General features: G+C 44.9%; 1 protein-coding gene across 1 annotated transcript in view; it reads left to right on the plus strand.

Annotated features, from left to right (window-relative positions):
* The window catches only part of ATRNL1 (attractin like 1), a 2,575,823-nt gene that overhangs the window by 701,549 nt on the left and 1,854,575 nt on the right, over positions 1 to 19,699 (plus strand). Inside the window, exon 10 of the mRNA XM_069611898.1 lies at positions 7,950 to 8,104. Coding sequence (XP_069467999.1) covers positions 7,950 to 8,104 — 155 coding nt within the window. The remainder of the gene's footprint in view (positions 1 to 7,949; positions 8,105 to 19,699) is intronic.

The following is a 19,699-nucleotide window of genomic DNA, read 5'->3' on the forward strand; positions in this document are numbered from 1 at the left end:
GACCAAGAATTGGTCGAGACATGCTCTTGATAAACAATTGACAATGAACAGTTTTGAGTGAATAACTGCATCAAAACTTGCTAAGATTTTCAGAGTCAATTCAGTGCTTTTTTCACAGATATATTTAAATAATGTTTTGCCACTATTTGTCTGTCACTATACGTTATGGTTTAAATGTAGTTTTCACCAATTGTGCTATGTACTAGAAAATACTCGAAGCATCATTTATTGAAATGCTAAACAACCATTAAGAAATGGGAAAAAGGTTTTTGAAAAAGAAATAAAATCAGTCCAAAACATTGTACTAAAAAGGCCAGATCACAGATCAGAAATTGTCATGCATTTCTTCAGACATGTTCACATTCTACGATCATCTAGGAAGGTTACTGGGATTCATATACCAGGAAAAGGCCAGATTAACAAACATGCAAGATTAATGCAAACAATAGGGCGTGACACCTTTTGTTACACTACCTTAAGGATACGAAAGCCTGTCTAACAACAATCCAGACTTTGAGCCTTCCAGTGTCCTGGTGAGCAAGGCATGTAGAAAACGGTGCCCAAGTAAACACAGCGTGCAAAGCCCCTTCTACTAACTCCCTTAAGCCCAGAACGGGCACAAACAGCGAGTTTCTATATATGCAAAAGCTGGGAGGAAAAATGGGAACATTTAACAGAGGGTGGGATTTCGACCATGGCTTCCTTGGGAGCATATGCCCTGTCCGGCCTTCCTGGAGGTTGCTGAGCCCTGCCAAGTCCTTTAAGCTAAGGGTTCTATTGGTGTGAGGCAGGAATGCTCCTAGGCTGGGTGTTTATGGGAGTTAATTTACATAATCCAGCCTTTGACTAGCCTTCTCACCCTGCCTGTTGTATTTCAGAAGTCTGAATTTGCCAATTTTAATTTTTTGTTGTGGCAACAGCTCCCTGAAAAGTTAACTAAATCAAACGTTGGTTTCCTCAGTATTGCCAATGTGATGGGCTTGATAAAGTGTACGTTAAAAGCTGTTGTTGACACTTGCACGGTTTATTAAATAAGCCTGCACTTGATAGAATTGCAAAATTGTCTGTGCCGTTATTGTAAAAGCAATGGCTTTATGCGGCCGGGCAGCAGCATGGGTCACTTGGCTCTAGATCGTTCCTGATTGTTAGCATTTTATATTAAATGTTAAAGGTATTTGTACCGCGCACCGTCACCAACGGAGTTGGTCCCCAGGTGCTCTGGCGGATCTGTAAACGAGAAGGTGGGATGGGTTAGTAGGGTGAAGAGAGGGTAGCATAGTGAGAGGGGTGGTGTTCTGTTGGCAGCTTCATCTCGGTATACACCGTGCGCTGAGCTTTGGTGCAAGTATCGGAGCAATGTCGGGCCTCGTGTGCTGTTGGTGTGGCTTATGTGTTGTTACAGTGTAGTGCAATGCATGCTGCTTGCGTTGCGAGAGGTGGTTGTGTGAGTTTTTTAAGTGCGTTAAAGTATGCGGAAAGTTTAAGCTTCTCGGTTAGTGCGTCAAGTTTTGCAGCTAGTCCTCACAGTATGGCCGGATGCCTAGATTTCGGGAATCCTGCATGGTGCAAAAGCAGCTAGACTTGCGAGTCCTATATGGTGGCAGAGAGGCCTATGCCCAGCAGAGCAAGAGTGTATGGTACCATGCACCGCTGGATATGAGAAACAATTGAGCCATTCAGGAAATCTAGGAAATTGACTGCTAACCATTGGGTTTCACCCTAATAGACTTTCTGGAGTTTTTCTCTCCCCCCACACTTGATTTTCCTTCCACTTTCTATCCAATTTATTCTGAAACCATTCCATGTGTGGCCATGTGCTCATCGGTTTACGTTGTGCCCCCAGTGCTGTTCGGGATTAAGGCATCTCAGCGGGCGATGGTAACCAGCAGGAACGTCGGTCTTTTTTTCTGTCATCGTACAATTGTTTTTGTTCTAACACTTTCCTCCTCTTTGAGCAAATTTGGTAACTTAGGTTAAGTGGATAGTACTATGAGCTGCGGATGTGACGTCAGCTCCTTCAGTTGCTAAGCATATCTGATGTTTTCCTTGACTCCAAGTGCTGACGGAAGCTAAATATTGAGACAAGAAGATGAGTGGAGAGAGAGGCACCTGAGGTGGGCTTGGAAGGGCAGAGAGAGAGGCCCCTTTACCCTTCGCTTGTTTTGCGAAGTCTTTCCAGAATGTTCCAAGATGTCAAAAATTTCTAGCATTCTCAATGTCGTCTGTTGCTAGCGCTGTAATCCTAAAAAGGCACAGTGTCCTTTGAAAATGCTGCTTTGCTTAGGTTTTTGCACGAACGCTGTTTTATTTTTCTCAAATTTCCATTTCCCCTACACCCTGTTTAAGAGTCTTTATCCTAACCTGGCCATGGCACCATGTTAGCACCTGGGAGGTGACCATGCATGGCTGGGCTTTCTGCAACAAGCACCGCACTGCTGTCCCTGTTTATGGAGCCAGGCCTAAACCCATTGACGGTGGATTAGTAGGAACCTTGGGCGGTGGACGCCGAGTGGTTCCATTGTGCTCTTGTCCAGCTAGAGAGACTTTGCTGTTGGGGTGCCCTGTTCGAGTGTACTTTGGTGCCAGACTCATAAAGCATTGGTTCCTCACGGACAGCCTCTTGCCTACCTAGGGTTTCCGCACATATTGCATTGGAGTAATTTGGTTTACCCCTTTCATTTTTTCTTGACGCAACTTGCCTGTCCAACATGCCCTGGCATTATGACACCTGTGGTCGATTTCCCAAAGCTTGCTGACCATGCCCTAGTACAGATACAAAATCTTGCTGTGGCAGATCTCTCTATTTTCAAGGCTCCTCCCACTGATGTGCTTTCCCCAATCCACTCATTCCAGAGCCTTGTTCTTCTTCGGTTCTGTAGCGCCTTGAAGACTCGCCTGTTCAACCATCGCTAAAAAATAGCCGTAATGACATCAAAGGAATTGTCCCATCTTCCTGAGCACAGGGTAGACCTGATCTCATGATGGGATGGTCCAGTTACGGACCGGCTTGGATCCCCAATATCAGCGTCTGTCACCTGGTACCCCCTCAAAGAAATGCTTGGGTCATTCTTTGCTCCCTCAACGATCATGCTCAATGGAAGATAATCATGGTCTTTTTGGCGGGAATCTCTCTCCGGCTTCTAATGATACATCTGAGTTCTATGGATCCACGTTGGCTTTAGATTTTGCTCTTTAATTTCGTTTTCAAAGAGTGTATGTTTTCCTTGTTAAAAATGTCAAAATCCTATACCGGTATCTGTCTGGTCATAAACGCGCCCGGTGACCCCTTTCTGACCAGAATCTGCCACGCCAGGGTACATCAAAGGCTGCTTGCCTTTCCCGGTCACACCGAGTAGTCGCCCATTGCAGTTTTCTCTGCTACTCAATAGTGTGCTTAAATGGCTAAACCCAGTGGCAGAGCCAGGGTCGGGGCAGAGTGGCAGCCACCCCCCCTCACCCCAGTTTCCCAGGTCCCCAGTGAGCCCGGCAGCTTCCTGCTGGTGCCCTATTATCGCCCCCCTTGCACCAAAAGCTGCCTCCACTACTCGCTATGCTGTTCCCTATCCCTCCTTGAAATCACCTGGGTGCATTTCAATAGTCTACATGGAGTTTCCCTAAATCGTACACCTGCTGAATGAACATCGCCAGTGACCCACTCAGTAGGGCGCATTGCAAATTAGGCTTAATTGGCGGGGTTATATCCACGAAAATAGTTTGCCAGTACAGCTAACCCGACATATTGTGAGTGGTGGGGTAATTCCCCATAATGCAATCCCAGTAGACCCTACTGGCGTTTGTAGGATTTTGTACATGCTTTATTCATAGCTCTCAACTCACCCGCTTTTGGCGGGTGTCACCCGCCTTGCAAAGGGCTGACTCACCCGCCAAGACTCCTGCACGCCCATTAATTCCAATGGGCGTCTCACCCGCCAAAAACAAAATTGGGTGATTTCACCCGCCTTTGCGAGACAAATGGTTGAGAGCTATGCTTTATTTTCGCTGTAGAAAACATCCTTTTTATAGACTAAAAAACTCCAGCCGAGTGCTGGTGGCAGTTCATCGGAGTACAAGTCACGAGCTGCAAACAGAATCGACCAAGGACACAGAGTGCCGGCTGACCAGCGAGGGGTCCAGAAGAATCCGCCCCCAAAAGAGAAAGGAAAAGACCAGTGCGATTTGCAGACTTTGTTTTGGAGTAGCACCACGCTACTCAACAATAGAAGGAATATAGAGACTGCAGCCTCGCGTGAAGTCGGCAGTCCGACCTCTCACGAGAACACAGGAGCAGGAAGTGACGTCGGCCTATGAGCCGGCATTCAGAGCGTGGGCTGGGCGCGAGAGACGCCACTGCCACAGTGCTCCTCCCTGGAGCCTACCATCCAGCTCCTGAACGTATCTCTCCTTCACCAAGACTTTAGCTCCGAACCCATATGTAAATATACATGCCTACATCACAGTGTTTAAACTGATGGGCTCAATTGTGTTTGGTTGGCAAATTAAAGCTGTAATACCGAACCTCCTTTGCCACAACACCTACAAATATGGCTCTGGGCATCGTTATATAATCGTGCTCTTATAAAGTGATAATGACCAGGTTCATCGAGGTGCTAAGCACTGAAATAAGAGGTGTTGTAGACCCCTTCATTAAGAGGTGTGATTAATATTACTCACTGATGGGTGGCAGACTGAGTCGTATCTAGATTTGTATTTTTTAAAACTATGGTATTTATTGAGCACGGACCTAGCTTAGAGAGGCAACAGAGCGCTTTACAGAGGTATACAACTATACAGATGTATAACAGAGCACTTTACTGAGGTAACATCAGAACAGATATACAGCGGGGGGTCGGATACACAGGGATACAGAGGAGGGGTAAAGCTGTACAGGGTGGTGGTAGGGAGGAGAGGGTCAGACCGTGTCTAGCAGGCCAGGTGGCATGGGGGTGATGTGATGGCCCAAGTGTTGAGGAGGAGAGACTCCTTTAAGAGGTGGGTCTTGAGTTATTTTATGAATTGTAAGAGCATGGGGGCGAGTCTGATGGGGAGGAGGTTCCATAGTCTTGGGGCATAGGCAGAGAAGACTTGTTTTCTGGTCCTTTTCTTTTTGCAGCAGCAGATTTCGAGTCTGCACTTATCCTGGCTTCTGGTGGTGTGCTGTCTGCCAGAGATGCTGAGTTTCTCTGCGTGCGAAGTGGGAGCGAGTGAAGGTTGATGATTGCTGGGGTGATGTGGTTGTATCTGCCTAGACCCTTGAAGAGGGATGCATCTGCATGTAGGACGCTTCTCAGGGGCACACAGGAGGACAATGGGAGGTCTTCGAGGAGGGCACTGCCCCCATCCAGGTGGGAAAGGCCCAGTGCTTGAACAGTGGATCTAAAGCTGTCTGGAAGGAGGAAGGGTTTGACTTTCTGCCAGAGGGAAAGCTGATAGTAAGCTGGCTGAGTTTTCTTACCTAACCAGACCCTTACAAATTAAACACAAAAGAAAGTGCAAAGGGGTGTAGGCTTTCAATTGGTCATCTATAGCATTCTTCAATGATCCAATATAAGTTTCCAAAAGGTGCAAAAATAAATAAGCAATTAAAGTTCCACAAAGTTCTACAGTCCTCAGGAGCGACGTTCCTCTTCCCCTGAGTTTCTCATATTCCACAATTCATGGAGATATAGCTCCCTTCCCCTATATTTCACACACTCCCCTTTAGTCTTTCACAACTTATTTGGAATTAGGTGAGAGTCTCCGGCTCGCAGTCGCACTGCTTGGTATACTCTCCTGCTAGGACTTTTGAAATGTTCGGTTGAGGATTTGGATGTGGGTCTCAGACTCACAGCAAGTTGTCTGGTATGCTCTCCTGCCAGGACTTTCACACAATTCACTTTATCGTTGGGGGCGGGTCTCCGACTCGCAGTCACACTGCCTGGTATACTCTCCTTCCAGGACTTTCTCATATAACTTCCCAGTTTACCCAGCCGTGGTGGGTTTTGCAGCTTGCAGTCTCCTGCTTCCTTGGGTCCCCTTTCAGCCTTCCAGTCACTCTCCCGTTTTCCCAACCATTGTACTATGGGCTCACTGTTTTTTCGATGACCTCTTTGACTTTCCCGTTCTTCTGCAGGTCGTTTGTCGGCCTGTCTACGGGCAGTCCATTACAGCAGCGCATCTGTGTCGACTTGCCTCTCAGGCTTCCTTCGTCGGCCTGCCTTTCACCACAGCCTCTGAGCTCTCAGTGATGCGTCACTGGCCCACACACTGACTTCACTCCACATGCTGCTCTCGCCAGCACTTCCGCAGTGCCCCCACCATTTGCCAAACTCCCAGCCTCATCTAGGGGGAAACAGTCTCTCTTTCTTGCATTGCCAGGATTTTAAATGTCCCGGCATCTTGAGGTCCCAACCAACACCTAGAGTGTTCCACTTGGTTGTGAGCTTCATTGCTCTTCATTAGTCCTTTGTTCTTCTTTGTCCCAGTCCTTTGGTAAAAAGGATTTCAGAGTCTCGTACTAAGTGGCTGGACTTGGTCTATTTTACAGTAGGCCAAATATATTTGGGGATTCAATGAGTTATAATACTCTTAGTAGTAAGGAGGATGCCATGTTCCAGCCAGGGAGGCTCCTTCCCTCTCACAGGGATTGTCTTTCCCCATGTGGTCCCCTCTCACGCTACTACCCCCAAGGTCAGGATCAGGTAGTGGCTGCCCTTCCCTGAACACATGGAAGAGGGTATCCTCGAAGAGGGAGTGATGACATACCTAGATTCATCAAACTTAGTTTTCATTGTCTCTAGCTCGGCCTCTCGCGTCTCTTCTCTCCGGCAACATCGCACGTCTGGTAATGTACTCAGGCTTCTCTCTCTCATCGGCCGCCTCAAGTCCCGGTTTCATTCAGCGTTCCTCTCCAAGCTGATTTGAAACTCGCAGGTTCTCTCTCCTCCAAGGTCTCTGTCTCCAAGTTTTATGATGCTGCCATGGGACATCCCTGGCATAGCACCAAAGTCTCTTTTCTCTGTTTGCTTTACCCTCTGTATTGCTCCAGTGATTTTTTTTTTATCTCAGTACCATCCAAGTCTTTCTTCATAGGTATAAGTGGAGGGCTTGCTTGACAATAAAAAATTCTCATGTGATCTTCGTATTTTCTTTTATTAGATGTTCTTGAAAATGGGTTGATGTAGAGTGTTGTAGGGAGTTCCTCATCAGAGTCCTTGCCCCCAGAGCGGGTGTCTCTCCCGGTGGTGAGGTCCCACTTGCCTCTACCCCTAGGGAGGGTGTTGCCTAGTGGGCTCACCTCCCTGACCTCACCGGGAAAGGCTCCCCACTGGCGGGAAGTGACAGAATCCCACAAATCGTCACATGAGGTATACTTTAAGATTGCCTGTGCCTAATGTCAAAAACCTATTACATTCAACAGTTGTGTGAATAAGGTATGCTGTCTTAAAATGCATCACTGAACAGGGAAAGAAATGTGGAATATTTTCCATTGGATACTGTTGTGTGTTCCCTGCTGCCATTCTTATGGTTCTTCCGATAAGGCAGCCATCCCATACCCACACTCCATGCACAGTATGGCTTCCCCCAATGAAGGGCAAACTGAAAACATTTTTATTCTCTGAGAATGAACTGTCCATTGTGTGTTTCTTTGCCAGTCATTCCACTCTGCACTGTGTGAAGTATCTATCTGAGATGTTGCATTGCTCCATCACGGGAATAGTATTTCCAGTCAATAAACTATATAAAAACCTGCCTTTTGTGTGAGTTGAATATGTGAAATTAGTAAAATATGGTCATCTGTCCTTTTTTACTTTAGTGTGCTTTCTTCCTATTGGTTTTCCACTAAACATACTTTGTTCTAACGAGAAAGAATTTGTCAAACCCATATGTTCAAAAATGCCTGGCATGATCAGAATTGATGAAAGACAATTATGTGGTTTAATGAATTCCCCATCATTGAATTCTTGCTTTAGGACCATTCTGAAGGAGAGCGGGCTCTCCCGGTACCTGCACTCGGCGGTCCTCATCAGCGGAGCCATTCTGGTCTTTGGGGGAAACACCCACAATGATACATCACTGAGCAATGGGGCCAAATGCTTTTCTGCGGATTTCCTGGCCTACGATATCGGTAAGTTAAGTTTTTTAGAATTGGTGATTTGTGGGAGCTGAAATATTCGAGAAAGCAAACTCCTTTCATTGAGTAGTCATTGTACTTAATGCTAGAGAAATGATGCTCATGTTGTACTGTTGTGTACGCATACACCTGCAGGGATCTATTTTGATGTGATGTACAACTTATCAAAATGACTGGTATTGTGCCGCACACAGGGAATACCCTATTCCTTTATTTATTTATTTATTGTTTGCTTGTTAGGCGCGTATACAATAAGAACATACTGTTTCAAAGCACCCACAGGGCAGGAAGGGAGCAAGGGTGGGAAAATCAACATGATAAAGCACAATATTTAAGAGCAGAGGGGGGGAGGGGTAGAAGGGATGAACCTACTATGCCTTGTGAGTATTCAGAACGGGCAAGTGCAACAAGGAAGAGGGGGTAAGTGCTGGGGAGTCCAAGCTCACGGGTGAGCCACAGATGAAGTGCTAGGAATGTTAATATTGTGTGCACTTAAATACTTTTGCAAAGTTTGTCAAAGTCCTATTATTGACACCTAGTCAATAAGTCAAAAGGTCCATCCACCTCAGTTCTTCTTGGAATGAACCACCTATTGTAGAAGTATCACCGTTTGCATGGCATGTCAGTACTTGGTCGATCCAGAGTGTTTACTACTGAAGGTTGCTGGTCCCAGACCTTGTTGGTTTTCTTTCCATGGCCACTTCTCTTGCTTTGCTCACAATGGACCAACAAGCATGAACCTATTCCACACCCATGAACCGCTAAGATCCAATGTCTTCTGCCTTCATTACCATTTTTGCACTTGCTACCTGGTGGCAATTTTACAGAAGTTCACTTTTCCGATAGTTGACGATGCCTCTCATGATCCAGTAGGAGAGGGTTGTCCAATTCCAGGCATCGAGGGCCAGATCCATGTTGGATTTTCAGGATCCCCCTCATTAATATTCATGAGATACATTTGCATACAATAATTCTAAATGTATGCACATGTATACTCATGAAAATTAATGCAGCATATCCTGAAAACCCTTCAGTATTGTGAATCTCGTGGCCTGGAGTTGGACAACCCTGCAGTAAGAGATGAATCAGGCTCGGGCAACCTGTACCCTCCAGATGTTTTGGACTTCCAGTCCCATGATTGCCCCCATTGATTGACTTGCCTGATGGGACTTGTGCACCAAAACATCTGGACGGCCACAGGTTGCCCCAACACTCAAATAAACCCAGACCTTGAAGGGACCTTCTCTCCAATTTTGTTCAACCAATATTGATGGCTCAAACATGTGAAAAGTTTTTTTCTGGTCACTTTTACCAGGAAAATGTGTAGTTTGTAAGTTTCTGTAAACTGAGCCAATACATGTTTTGCCCTGAACAGCTTCTTCAGGACTCTTGTTTTGTATAATGGCTGTGAACAAAATTAACTCATAAACCACAGTTTCTCAGATTGTTACAGGAAGGTTCTGAGGAGTAGCATTTCTTGTTTTTTACATGGTCATTCATTGAAGTTCTCTTAAGCTATATCAGCCAACAATTAAATATCTTTTCACGAAAAACCTTAAGACTGATTTTCTCCAGCATTGGATCTTTCATGTATTCACATGCTGTGAATATTCCCCGTCGTCAGGCTGGCAACCTCGGTAACTTTAACTTAGCGTTTTTCTATGGAAAACTTTGACACTTCAGTGTCCTATCGATGTTCTTTTTGGGTGCTTTAGGCTACACCAATAGGACGTCAGATTTAATAGCCCCGCCCCCACGGCTTCCCTTCAGATTTGTTTTTTACACGGTCATTCATTGAAGTTCTCTTAAGCTATACCAGCCAACAATAAAATATCTTTTCACAAAAAAACCTTAAGACTCTGATTTTCTTTGCTTCAAATCTTTGGGAAAAGATTGCCAGAGATGTCATTCTCAGTTCACTACCATTTTATATGATCAGTTTGTGGCAGACAAATCTGTCGGCCATCCAGGCAGCCGCTCCCTCCCCTTTCGAACCATGATAGAGACAGGCCACAATTACCTGCACAGTGCAGAACATGAGCAAGCTTGACTAGAAAGGAAGTAGCTGAGACAGCACAAAGAATCAAACGTCCATCTTCTTTTCTTATTTAACCATAAGAAATAGTACATAATAGCAAGTTTGTCCAGACCAAGCCAGCATGACAATTGAAAACAAAGGCAAGTCCATCATTTAGTATTACACTTGGTTTTTTTAAAGATTATTTTTTTAAAGAGAGACAGGAATTTGATGATTACGGCTGGGTGGGTGTGAAAATGATCAACATTAGTTTCATTAAAACAACATTTGGCCTTTCAGAAGGTTTACCTCAACTTCCACCAGGCACAGCCTGCAGAGTGAATGGTGAGGGATCATGGGAGTCTTGGTCCAAAACATCTGGACAGCAGCAGGTTGTAGACCTCTATATTAACGGAAGGGTCCAGATGTATTTTGCGGAAATATTGTAATTATTTTAATGTTTGTGTTCCTGTTTCCGGATATTCAATGAGACTTATGTAAATAAATCACTGGCAAATGAATTGTGTACCTGTTTGCAACCCAACTGATCACCACCAAATAAAGAAGCTAGCTCAGTGGGTTAAGCTCCTGTCCCTCATGTGCCACAAACCTGCACTTTACAAGACTGACTCCGCCCCTGATCCTTCCAAGGCAGATACATTGATTATTATTAAATTGTGTAATAACAGTTAGACACTGGAGGAATCTGGCCAAGAGTACCGTATGAGCATTGCTGTCTAAGATGGATTGCTGATGGTTCAACTGACTACCATTTCATGGATCTGCAACGCTTGGCTCCCCATATGTTTTGGACTACAACTCCCATCAACCCTATCTGGTGTAGTGAATGTTGGGGATCATGGGATGGGATGGGACATTGTGGTCGAAACCAGCTGGGTTGCCGCAGGTTGCACACCCCTGAATGAAATTGAGTGGGAAAACCACCATTTGATGTGCCATATAAAAATGGAGTCATGTTATCGTTATGGACGATGTTAAGCAACACCTGTCGGTGACCCATTTCTATGCCAGCCTCTGTTGTATACTGTACGCCTGCTTGCCACCCTGTGGCCCCCAATTTCTTGAATCCCCTGAATCCCTTCCACAGTGCGGATATGGTCTACCTGGATATCCTCCCCCTGATCTGTGCAGTGGTGTGTCAGAAGTCTGCTATTGCCCTCCATTGCTCCTACCTTCAGCCCTATTGACAACACTGCCACCTAGTGGGCAGCATCAACTGAAAAACTGTGCCAATCAGAAGGGTCTTTTTCAGAGGCTCAACCCAAAATTATTTGCCCAGTTGGACATCGACGGGCAGAGTGGTCGCCCGGCACGAGCATCATGAACTAAATAATACCCTTTGATTCAGGAGCATTCACCTTGAAGGAGAGGGTACTCGGTACCTTGGCGGAGAGGGCACCTGGTACCCAAAGTGTGGGCACTTTGGAAGATGCTGATCTGTGAACTTCCAGCTTTGACTCTATGCTTTCAGTGTTCATCTTGTGCACTCTTTGTAGCCTGCCTCTCGTAACTCTGCGGGTTGTATCAGAGCATACCATGGGCACATCCCAAAGAGGCGCCGTCACCACTGCATTACCCATGACCTGCCCCTGGATGCCCCAGATGGGGATCCTGCAGAATGGCCATCACCAGGGCTAGCGGTGCAGTTTTAGCAGCTAGTTCCTATCTGTATGTACGTGCCCACTTCCTGGTATCGCAAACCTTCAAAACATGCCAGGAGTGCATGAGGCATTTCGTCAAGAGATTGTTTGAGTTATGATCCCTGTTTGTACCCGGGGACAGCGGGAAGTCTTGTCATATCTTCCTGCACCCATGACAGAAGTAATTCCTCTTGTGGTTGGTGTAGCGTGCACTAGTCACATTCTGTTTTTTCACCACTGCATTTCATGCATAGTCAACACATACTTATGCAGTGATGACTTCTGTTGGATCTATATAGTATGTTGCAATTGGCGGGTGCATATGCCAACTCACATATATTGACAGGCCTGAAAAATGTCCACATTCTCCTGCATTTGCTCATCCAAATATATCATATCCCCTGGAATGTTCAAAGAGAAGAGTATCCTCATTGGGCAATTTGGGGGGCTGTACTAACTAATAGAGCTTTCAGATTGGCTCATATAGCATGCAGTTTGTTCATAATGCTACATTCCAAAGCTACCAGCAGTGTAGAGTGTACCCACTGCCAATTTTCTGTGACTGGCTGGGCAGATTCATGTACTAACAAACTTATATTTACTGTATTCAAGAGCAGCATGGATTATAATAGCTTTATAGACCCCACTCTCAGGCTCTACTAGGCATTATGGCCCATGAATTTAGGACTTCAGGGCCCATAACGCTCTTATGGCCATACGACCTTCTCTGTAAAACTTGATTACAGATTAAGAGATTTCTATAGCACAGGTCTGTGCACTTTGGTCCCCCGAAAATCTTCTTAAGGAATTTAGTCAGGGCGAGGAGAGGTGGTTTGTCTCCGTGAAGATGTCTGCGAGAGTTGGGTTCTATATTCGGGGTATGTTGCCGCCAAGGCCTCCATCTCCTTTTGGGCCGCAGTGCTCCAGTAATCCAGAGGTTGTCAGGAGAGTCAAGGTGGGTATAGTGCCAGAAATGGGAAGTCACATTCTTTGGAATGCCACCTCCTGTAGGCTTGGGGGAGCAAGGGGTCGTGTCTTTGAGCATTCTATGGCCAGAGTCCTGATAGGCAAGTAATTTGCTATCATATTCCCACAAAACAATGCACTGTAACAAATCACATTACTCCTTACCTTTTCTACAAATCTTATAATTGACACGTCACAGTGTCATTTGAATACACACTTGCCCTTCTGCATGTCACTTCTTCTAGGGAAGACAAACTTGAGGATGTATCTTTTATGTTAATTTCTAATGGACTGTACCTTTTTCAAGAGACAAAATATGATGAAATGGCTAAATTGATGTTACTATTGTTTGTTGACCATTACTGTGAGGGAGGGAGGGATGGGTGGGGAACTATGTTTATTGGAATAGTGTTGAATCTTTGTATTATTAATATGCTTAAAAAATATATGAATACAAGAAAACAAAATTGACATTACAGTGCATATTTGTCTTTGGTACTACCCATCACATCCCCAGAGGGTTTTTGGATAACACACACGGTTGTCCCCAGCTCCTGCTCCTTTAGTATCAAAGCGTGTGAAATATACCCAACCTGTTGACGGGGCATAAGCAGGGTGAATTATGTGCGTCAATTCCACAATCTTTTGAGCATTTCCAGTTTGAAAGCAAACTTTGCTACCCTATAGTCAGAGCAGAGCTTAGATTCTGTCTGTCTTACTACTGTCTGTGTGGGTTCAGCAGCACTGCCAACCAATCATCAACCTGCATGTAACATTGCCTTGTTTTTCACAGATGAAACCGATCATTTGTCTTAATAGGAACATGGCCCTTTGTATGAAGGATGCACGTTTGGAGAGACAAAATGGTGTGTACACTCAGAAATAGAAGCTATTTAAAATATAAATACAATGATTTAATTGTACTAATATTGAAAACTATAATTTTATTAATTTCACATGTTCATTTCTAAAGGTCACTTCCACAATACAATATAGTAGTAATAAGAATGTGACCTGTCTCTTTCTGAGCAAAGCACATTATCAAAACTTAGAATAGCTGTATATGATATGTTATTTTTTTATAGCGCGCCTATACACAAGTGTTTCAAGGCACAACGGGGCAACGGAAGGGATCACAGGGGAACAAGACAACGATCTTACTAGGCCCAGTGAGACTGAGATCGCGCAAGTGCAGGGGAGAGGGAAAGAGAGAAATGCCAAGGGACGGGGAGGAGGAGTATGTGCAAGACATAGGATCAACATGGAAAACAAGAAGTGCGGCCAGCAGGTGGCAGTGCAGAGTTAAGCGCAGAAAAACAAGTGATAGATAAGTGCATGTAGGGGAGGTTGTAGGGTTGCAGATACAGCCCCAAGTGCAGGGTTTCCAGGGGGCAGTGCAGGTGTGAAACTGGGAGGGCAGGACCCTGGGCCCGTGGTTCAGAGAGTAGCCAGGGAACCAATGCGGTATCAGACAGGAGATCAGCATGGAAGAGGGAGAGAGAAGGCAGAAGCAAAGAGGAAAGTCTTGAGCTGCTTCTGAAACCGGAGATGGTTCTGCTCAAGTTTCAGAGAGGCAGAGAGGATGTTCCAGAGGGAGGCATCAGCCGAAGAGAGAGATCTGCTCCCAACTCGTTGCTTGGAAAAGCGACTGACCCTCAAGCAGTTGGAGGTGGAGGAGCAAAGTGCTTGAGTGGAAATTGCACATTTTCTGACATAATTAAAAGAGGATCAGTCTGGAACACTCCTACTGTGTTCTTTCGAGGTACCCGTTTAGGAAAGGGGAGGAGCAGATGGATCTAATAATACAATCAAGTGTTTACCAGTAACCATATATAGTAATTTTGACAACCTATGGATTTGGATGCAAGAGTTCAATGGTTGTAACATAATGTCACCCCAGATTCTGAATTCAGAATCATCTGGCCCAAATTTCCAGCACTGTGTGTGTTTAAAAGGTCAACAAAAAGAAGAGATGGTCACTCCCTATGCGCACCTTGCCTCACCACTGGTCGTGCTTTGCTTGTGCACCACCACCTCGAAGTTATCCATGGCACCCGCTTCTTAAGATATCAAACATTTCTACTTCATATGGTTAAGTGTAAATGCTTATCCTAGTTTTGCCTATCATGCACTTACTTGTCGGGTAAAATAAATAGCAGCGCGTTCGCAAATTGAGGAGCTTATCTGGAGAGCATTAAGGCGGCATGCTTCATCTCACGGCCGCGAGCAGATCTAACTCCTTGATCCCTTAAACGGGGCTGTCGCCTGCAGCCTCCAACCCATTAATAGGCCAGAACCTGTATGATTTGGATCTCGTTTCTCTCCACAAGGAGCCAGAGATAATCTTTGATTGATGCCGGACGGGACCTTCTGCTTCTCTTACGACTCTGGGATCCGGGACATGGAGCGGGCACTTTACAGAAAGCAGAGGTCGGTTCAGGTGTGCCAGTGCCCCCTAGGTTTAGTATCCATTTCTAAATTGACATGCAAGGTCATGGCAAATCCAGGCACCAGATCTTTAATAGAACTGGGATAAAAAGCCCATCTCTTCATTCCCAATTTTAATGTCTGGAGATTGATTTTAATTTTCTATCTTGGATATTTTTTGCAGAGTCTTACAACACAGTGTACAGCCTGATCTCTTTGAAGGTTGTTTTTTGTGTGCAATCGTGAGTCTTCTATGCTAAAGATGTTCATTTGTATTATGTTCTGGTTTTGAATAACTTTTTTTAGGGTGGTTTGATGTGTTTGTGTGAATTTTTAATGGATTAATGTCCTAATAAAAGTTATTAAATAAACACATATAGTTTATTGTTGGTTCCCTTAAATTATCATTTCAGTAGATGTGCAGTAGAAGACAAGATCTCCTCTTTGGGCCACAATTCTACAATTCAATTTAATTTCCATTCATACTACTCTGCTATGGGAGTCCGCTGCTAAGGAGTTCCATGATAAACTGCAAACTCAGTTCTGCCTAGGAGCTACAATCTCCAGAACAGGAGCCAAGATAAAGGCTTACAAACTTGGAACAGAAAGGAAAGCAACCAGAGGAGGATGTCAAATCAACCAGAGGAGGATTGCCAAAGCAACCATTGGGGGGGAGCATCAAAGCAACCAGAGGAGGGGGGTGTCAAAGCCACCAGAGGAGGGCAACAAAGCCACCAAAGGAGGACGTCAAAATAACCAAAGGAGGTCGCCAAAGCAACCATTGGAAGGGGCATCAAATCAATCAGAGGAGGGGGTACAAAAGCAACCAGAGGAGGGGGTGTCAAATCCACCAGAGGAGGGCATCAAAGCAACCAGAGGAGGATGTCAAATCAACCAGAGGAGGGCTTCAAAGCAAGCCAAAGCCAGGAAAAAGAGTAGGGGAAAAGGAGAATTAGGGGAACGGAAAGCTATAGAATGGGGATAGAATGAGAGATCAAATGGGGCCTAACCATAATTGATGAATAATATGGAAGGAGAACCAGAAACGCCAATTGGGGATCACGAGGGTTTGCAACTGCAAGACCTGGCATCTCCTGCGTGACCCCTGATTAAGGGTTGCAGAGGCAGAGAGAAACCGAAAGTAAGGTGGGCTCTCAGACGAGGGCCCTCTTTACACTAATTTCTATTTGAAGTCAGAATGACTTCAAAAATAACCCCCACCCCACATAGAACACTCTGGCTCCCCTGAACTGCGCATGACCAGAACCAGAGCCGGTTCCTTGCGTGCGTGGAGTATGGCAGACCGAGGGTCCTGGCTTGCCTCCAGAGGAGTTCCTCGGAACAGCAATGAATTTTGAAAAAGGTAGGAACGTGTGTTATGGAGCCGACCATTTCTTTCTTGACAAGGGATCCCTCTTATGGGACCCCACCTTTCTAGGGAGCCTAATAATGTTCGGACGAAAGCGCATATAAATGTAACAATATTTTGGCCCTGGGAATCTCATCACGGAGGACTGTATGTCCTTATATGTCCTCAGGTGTGGTTAGCTCCCTCTGTAGTTTATACAATGACATTCTCTGTATAACTTTCACCATTTTACAATTTTCATTTTGTTTTACATCTTCACCGGGCTTCCCATAAATGTAATTTTGTCTGAGTCCATTTCAGCACGAGTCAGGTCACAATGCTCCCCAAAACTGCTCATTGCTTTGACATAAGTATTGCTTAAAGGTATATTCAAATTTTCAAATAGCGAACCGGATGGTGGACCGATATTGCCTCGGCCTATGTTGCACTATTGGGTCTAACCCTATTATACCGTGACCCCATCCATGGCATATGAAGGCAACATCCTTGTTAAAATGTGGTTGGTATCTAAACTATTCTTGTCTTCTTCAGTGTGTAGTTGGTATTTTAAAATCTTTGTTCATGTACTTTTGTTTTACACTTGCAAGCCACTTCTGGTAATGTCACCAGGGGGTGGGGGGGTTAAAGAGGAACTGATGCCATCTGGATGAAAGGTCAAGTGACATCACTTCCTGTGATGTCATCAGGCCTGTGGTGTCACTTCCGCTACCCCTGGCATTTTGGTGAATCATCGTCCCTGAGGAGAAATAAGGAAAGGTGCCTTTTCAGGCAGCCCTGAATTGCGTGGGGAAAATCAGATTTTCTCTGAAACAGTTCATCGGTTTTTCTTACAGCTGTTGCAAGGGAGCCTTACTATAGTAAATGATTTAGGCAAAATGTATGTCGGTGATTAGTACGCTGTTTGGACTTTAAAAAAAATGTAGACCGGGAGATTTACTCTATGTCCAAGACATTGGCAATTCTACTGTATGTAGAGTTGTTTTAACATACTAGTTACATGCATGTAGCTTTGTAGGTTCCCCATTATACTCTGGGCTGCCCGTTTTCTGAATAAAATATAAAATTGGCAGCAAGTGCTGACTGCTCTTGTGTGTGTGTTTGGGTCCATGGCCTAAAGAGTGCTTCCGCTGCCGCGCCTCAACCTTCTCGTCCACTAGTCATCAGACACTGGACCGGATTTGGACCAGGGTCTCCAAGAGTTTGGAGCCAGACTCTTTACTTGTTGTTGCTTCTTCATATGCAGTGATCTCACCGAGGCACATTACCTTCAGGGGCTTAACTAGACTGAAGGTTTGCGGTAGTGGGACTCACGTTATAAATAGTGGGGGAGGGGCCACCTTCAGAGACTTTGGGGGCCGGTGTAAGCTTACTAGCATGGAACCGCCTTCCTGTTCTCATCCAAGGAATTCTTGTAGGAACTAGTGTCAAATATAGTAGCCACAGGTTCCGTTTAAAGCATATCATATCATTTAACATGATGGGATTTAAAGACAAATTGCAACTATGTGTTGGTGCCTGCCAGCATGGCTGTGATGTGGTGTGTGGTTGGCTTTGAGTTGCTAAGTTCATGTTCAGATACATTGTATCCTAAAACACTTAAAATGGGGGAGAGGCCAAACTTCAGATATCTTGGGGGCCAGCGCCAACTTATTTGCATGGGGCCAATTTACTGTTCCCCTTCCCCCCCAGGGAATGTTTGTAGAAACTAGAACCAAACAATCAGCATGTGTTTAAATTTAAAGCACTTGGGCCAGTGGTATTGCCACAATCTGGTAGGATTTAAAGACTAAATGCACATTTGTATTGGTACTTACCAGCATAGTAACACTGCGGTTGTGGTGTGGTGTGTATTTGGCTTTCTCTGCTGCTAGTTCATCGTACATGTCCAGCTGAACAGCACCCTAATCGCATGGATGCTTCTGCTCGAGTGTGTGCTGTGTACGCGGGCAGCCAGAAGGGAGGTCCCAGCCAAATGACTAGTAATTGCTTGCCCTGGAATAGCGCATCCTGAGATCACATTATCTTGCCTAGCATGGCATTAAAATTGTACCAGTGAAAGAATGCGTTTTTTATGGATATGTGAAAAAAAATGAAAAAAAATGCAACGTCTCTGTTTCAAAAGTCAGAAAGGTTGTTTGCAGTTATTTGGTTGGTCTGCTAGGCAATGTATGACCAAAATGATCTCATCTCAACCAGTCTTCCTCCCTAACCGACAAAACATGTCAACACACAGGTCCAACACTAAAACACCAGGCAATGCAACGGAAGTTACACCACCACAAGATGCGTGGCTACCCTAAATTTCCATAAACACCAGACTAGTCTATCACAAATACGCCAAAAGACACTCCTTTTTGTGAGGGGTCAGAAATGCGAGGCAGACAGCTGTTTGTTGATTGTTCAACATATGCCATTTTAGGAAAGTAAAATCATAATAAATGCCTCACTATGCCAACTCTGCCTGGGATTTCCCTGCCTAACCACAGCTAAGGGGAAACACTCTAACACAGGACATCTGGCCCTCACACTAAACATCAAACACAAAGAAAATGATATGGCCATTCAAGTAGCATCAACAACATTCATAGTTTTCTAGGTGAGTTCCCTTCCCCGGGATTCAAAGTAAATTCTGCTCCCATGTTCAGCAAAGCAAACAGACAGAAGGAACTCCTCATAGGTAAGATAGTCTCAAATTGTCTCTTGATGTTTCAATGTAAAAGTAAGGGTTTGCCAACCAAAGTTCCAACCATAGCAATTCTTCTCTCCTTGGTGTAATATGCACTTTCCACTTCCTCAAAACACCACCACTGGTGTTTACAGGCATGCTGCTATGCCACCTCTTCCAGTAGTTCAAGGACTTTGCCACAGTTCAAAAGACATGCCACTTCTACAAGTAGCGATACACAGTTCTTGGTTATCAACGAATATGTCGTCGGCCACAATATTAGGATTCACAGTAGCCATATTTGCCAAGATGACTTCTTACTGCTGCTGCTTCCACTTCTACAACTTCACTTCTACTCAGATTCACCATGAGAGTATTCAGCTTTAGCTCACAGTATTTTACTTCATTTTTGCTTGTGAAATCTACTGACACTTAACCATACCACCGCTGTCTCAGTGGTTTGGAATATCACTACAGCTTAAGT

This window comes from Ambystoma mexicanum, chromosome 8, assembly GCF_040938575.1.
Source record: "Ambystoma mexicanum isolate Mex_15411 chromosome 8, UKY_AmexF1_1, whole genome shotgun sequence".
NCBI classification, from domain to species: domain Eukaryota; kingdom Metazoa; phylum Chordata; class Amphibia; order Caudata; family Ambystomatidae; genus Ambystoma; species Ambystoma mexicanum.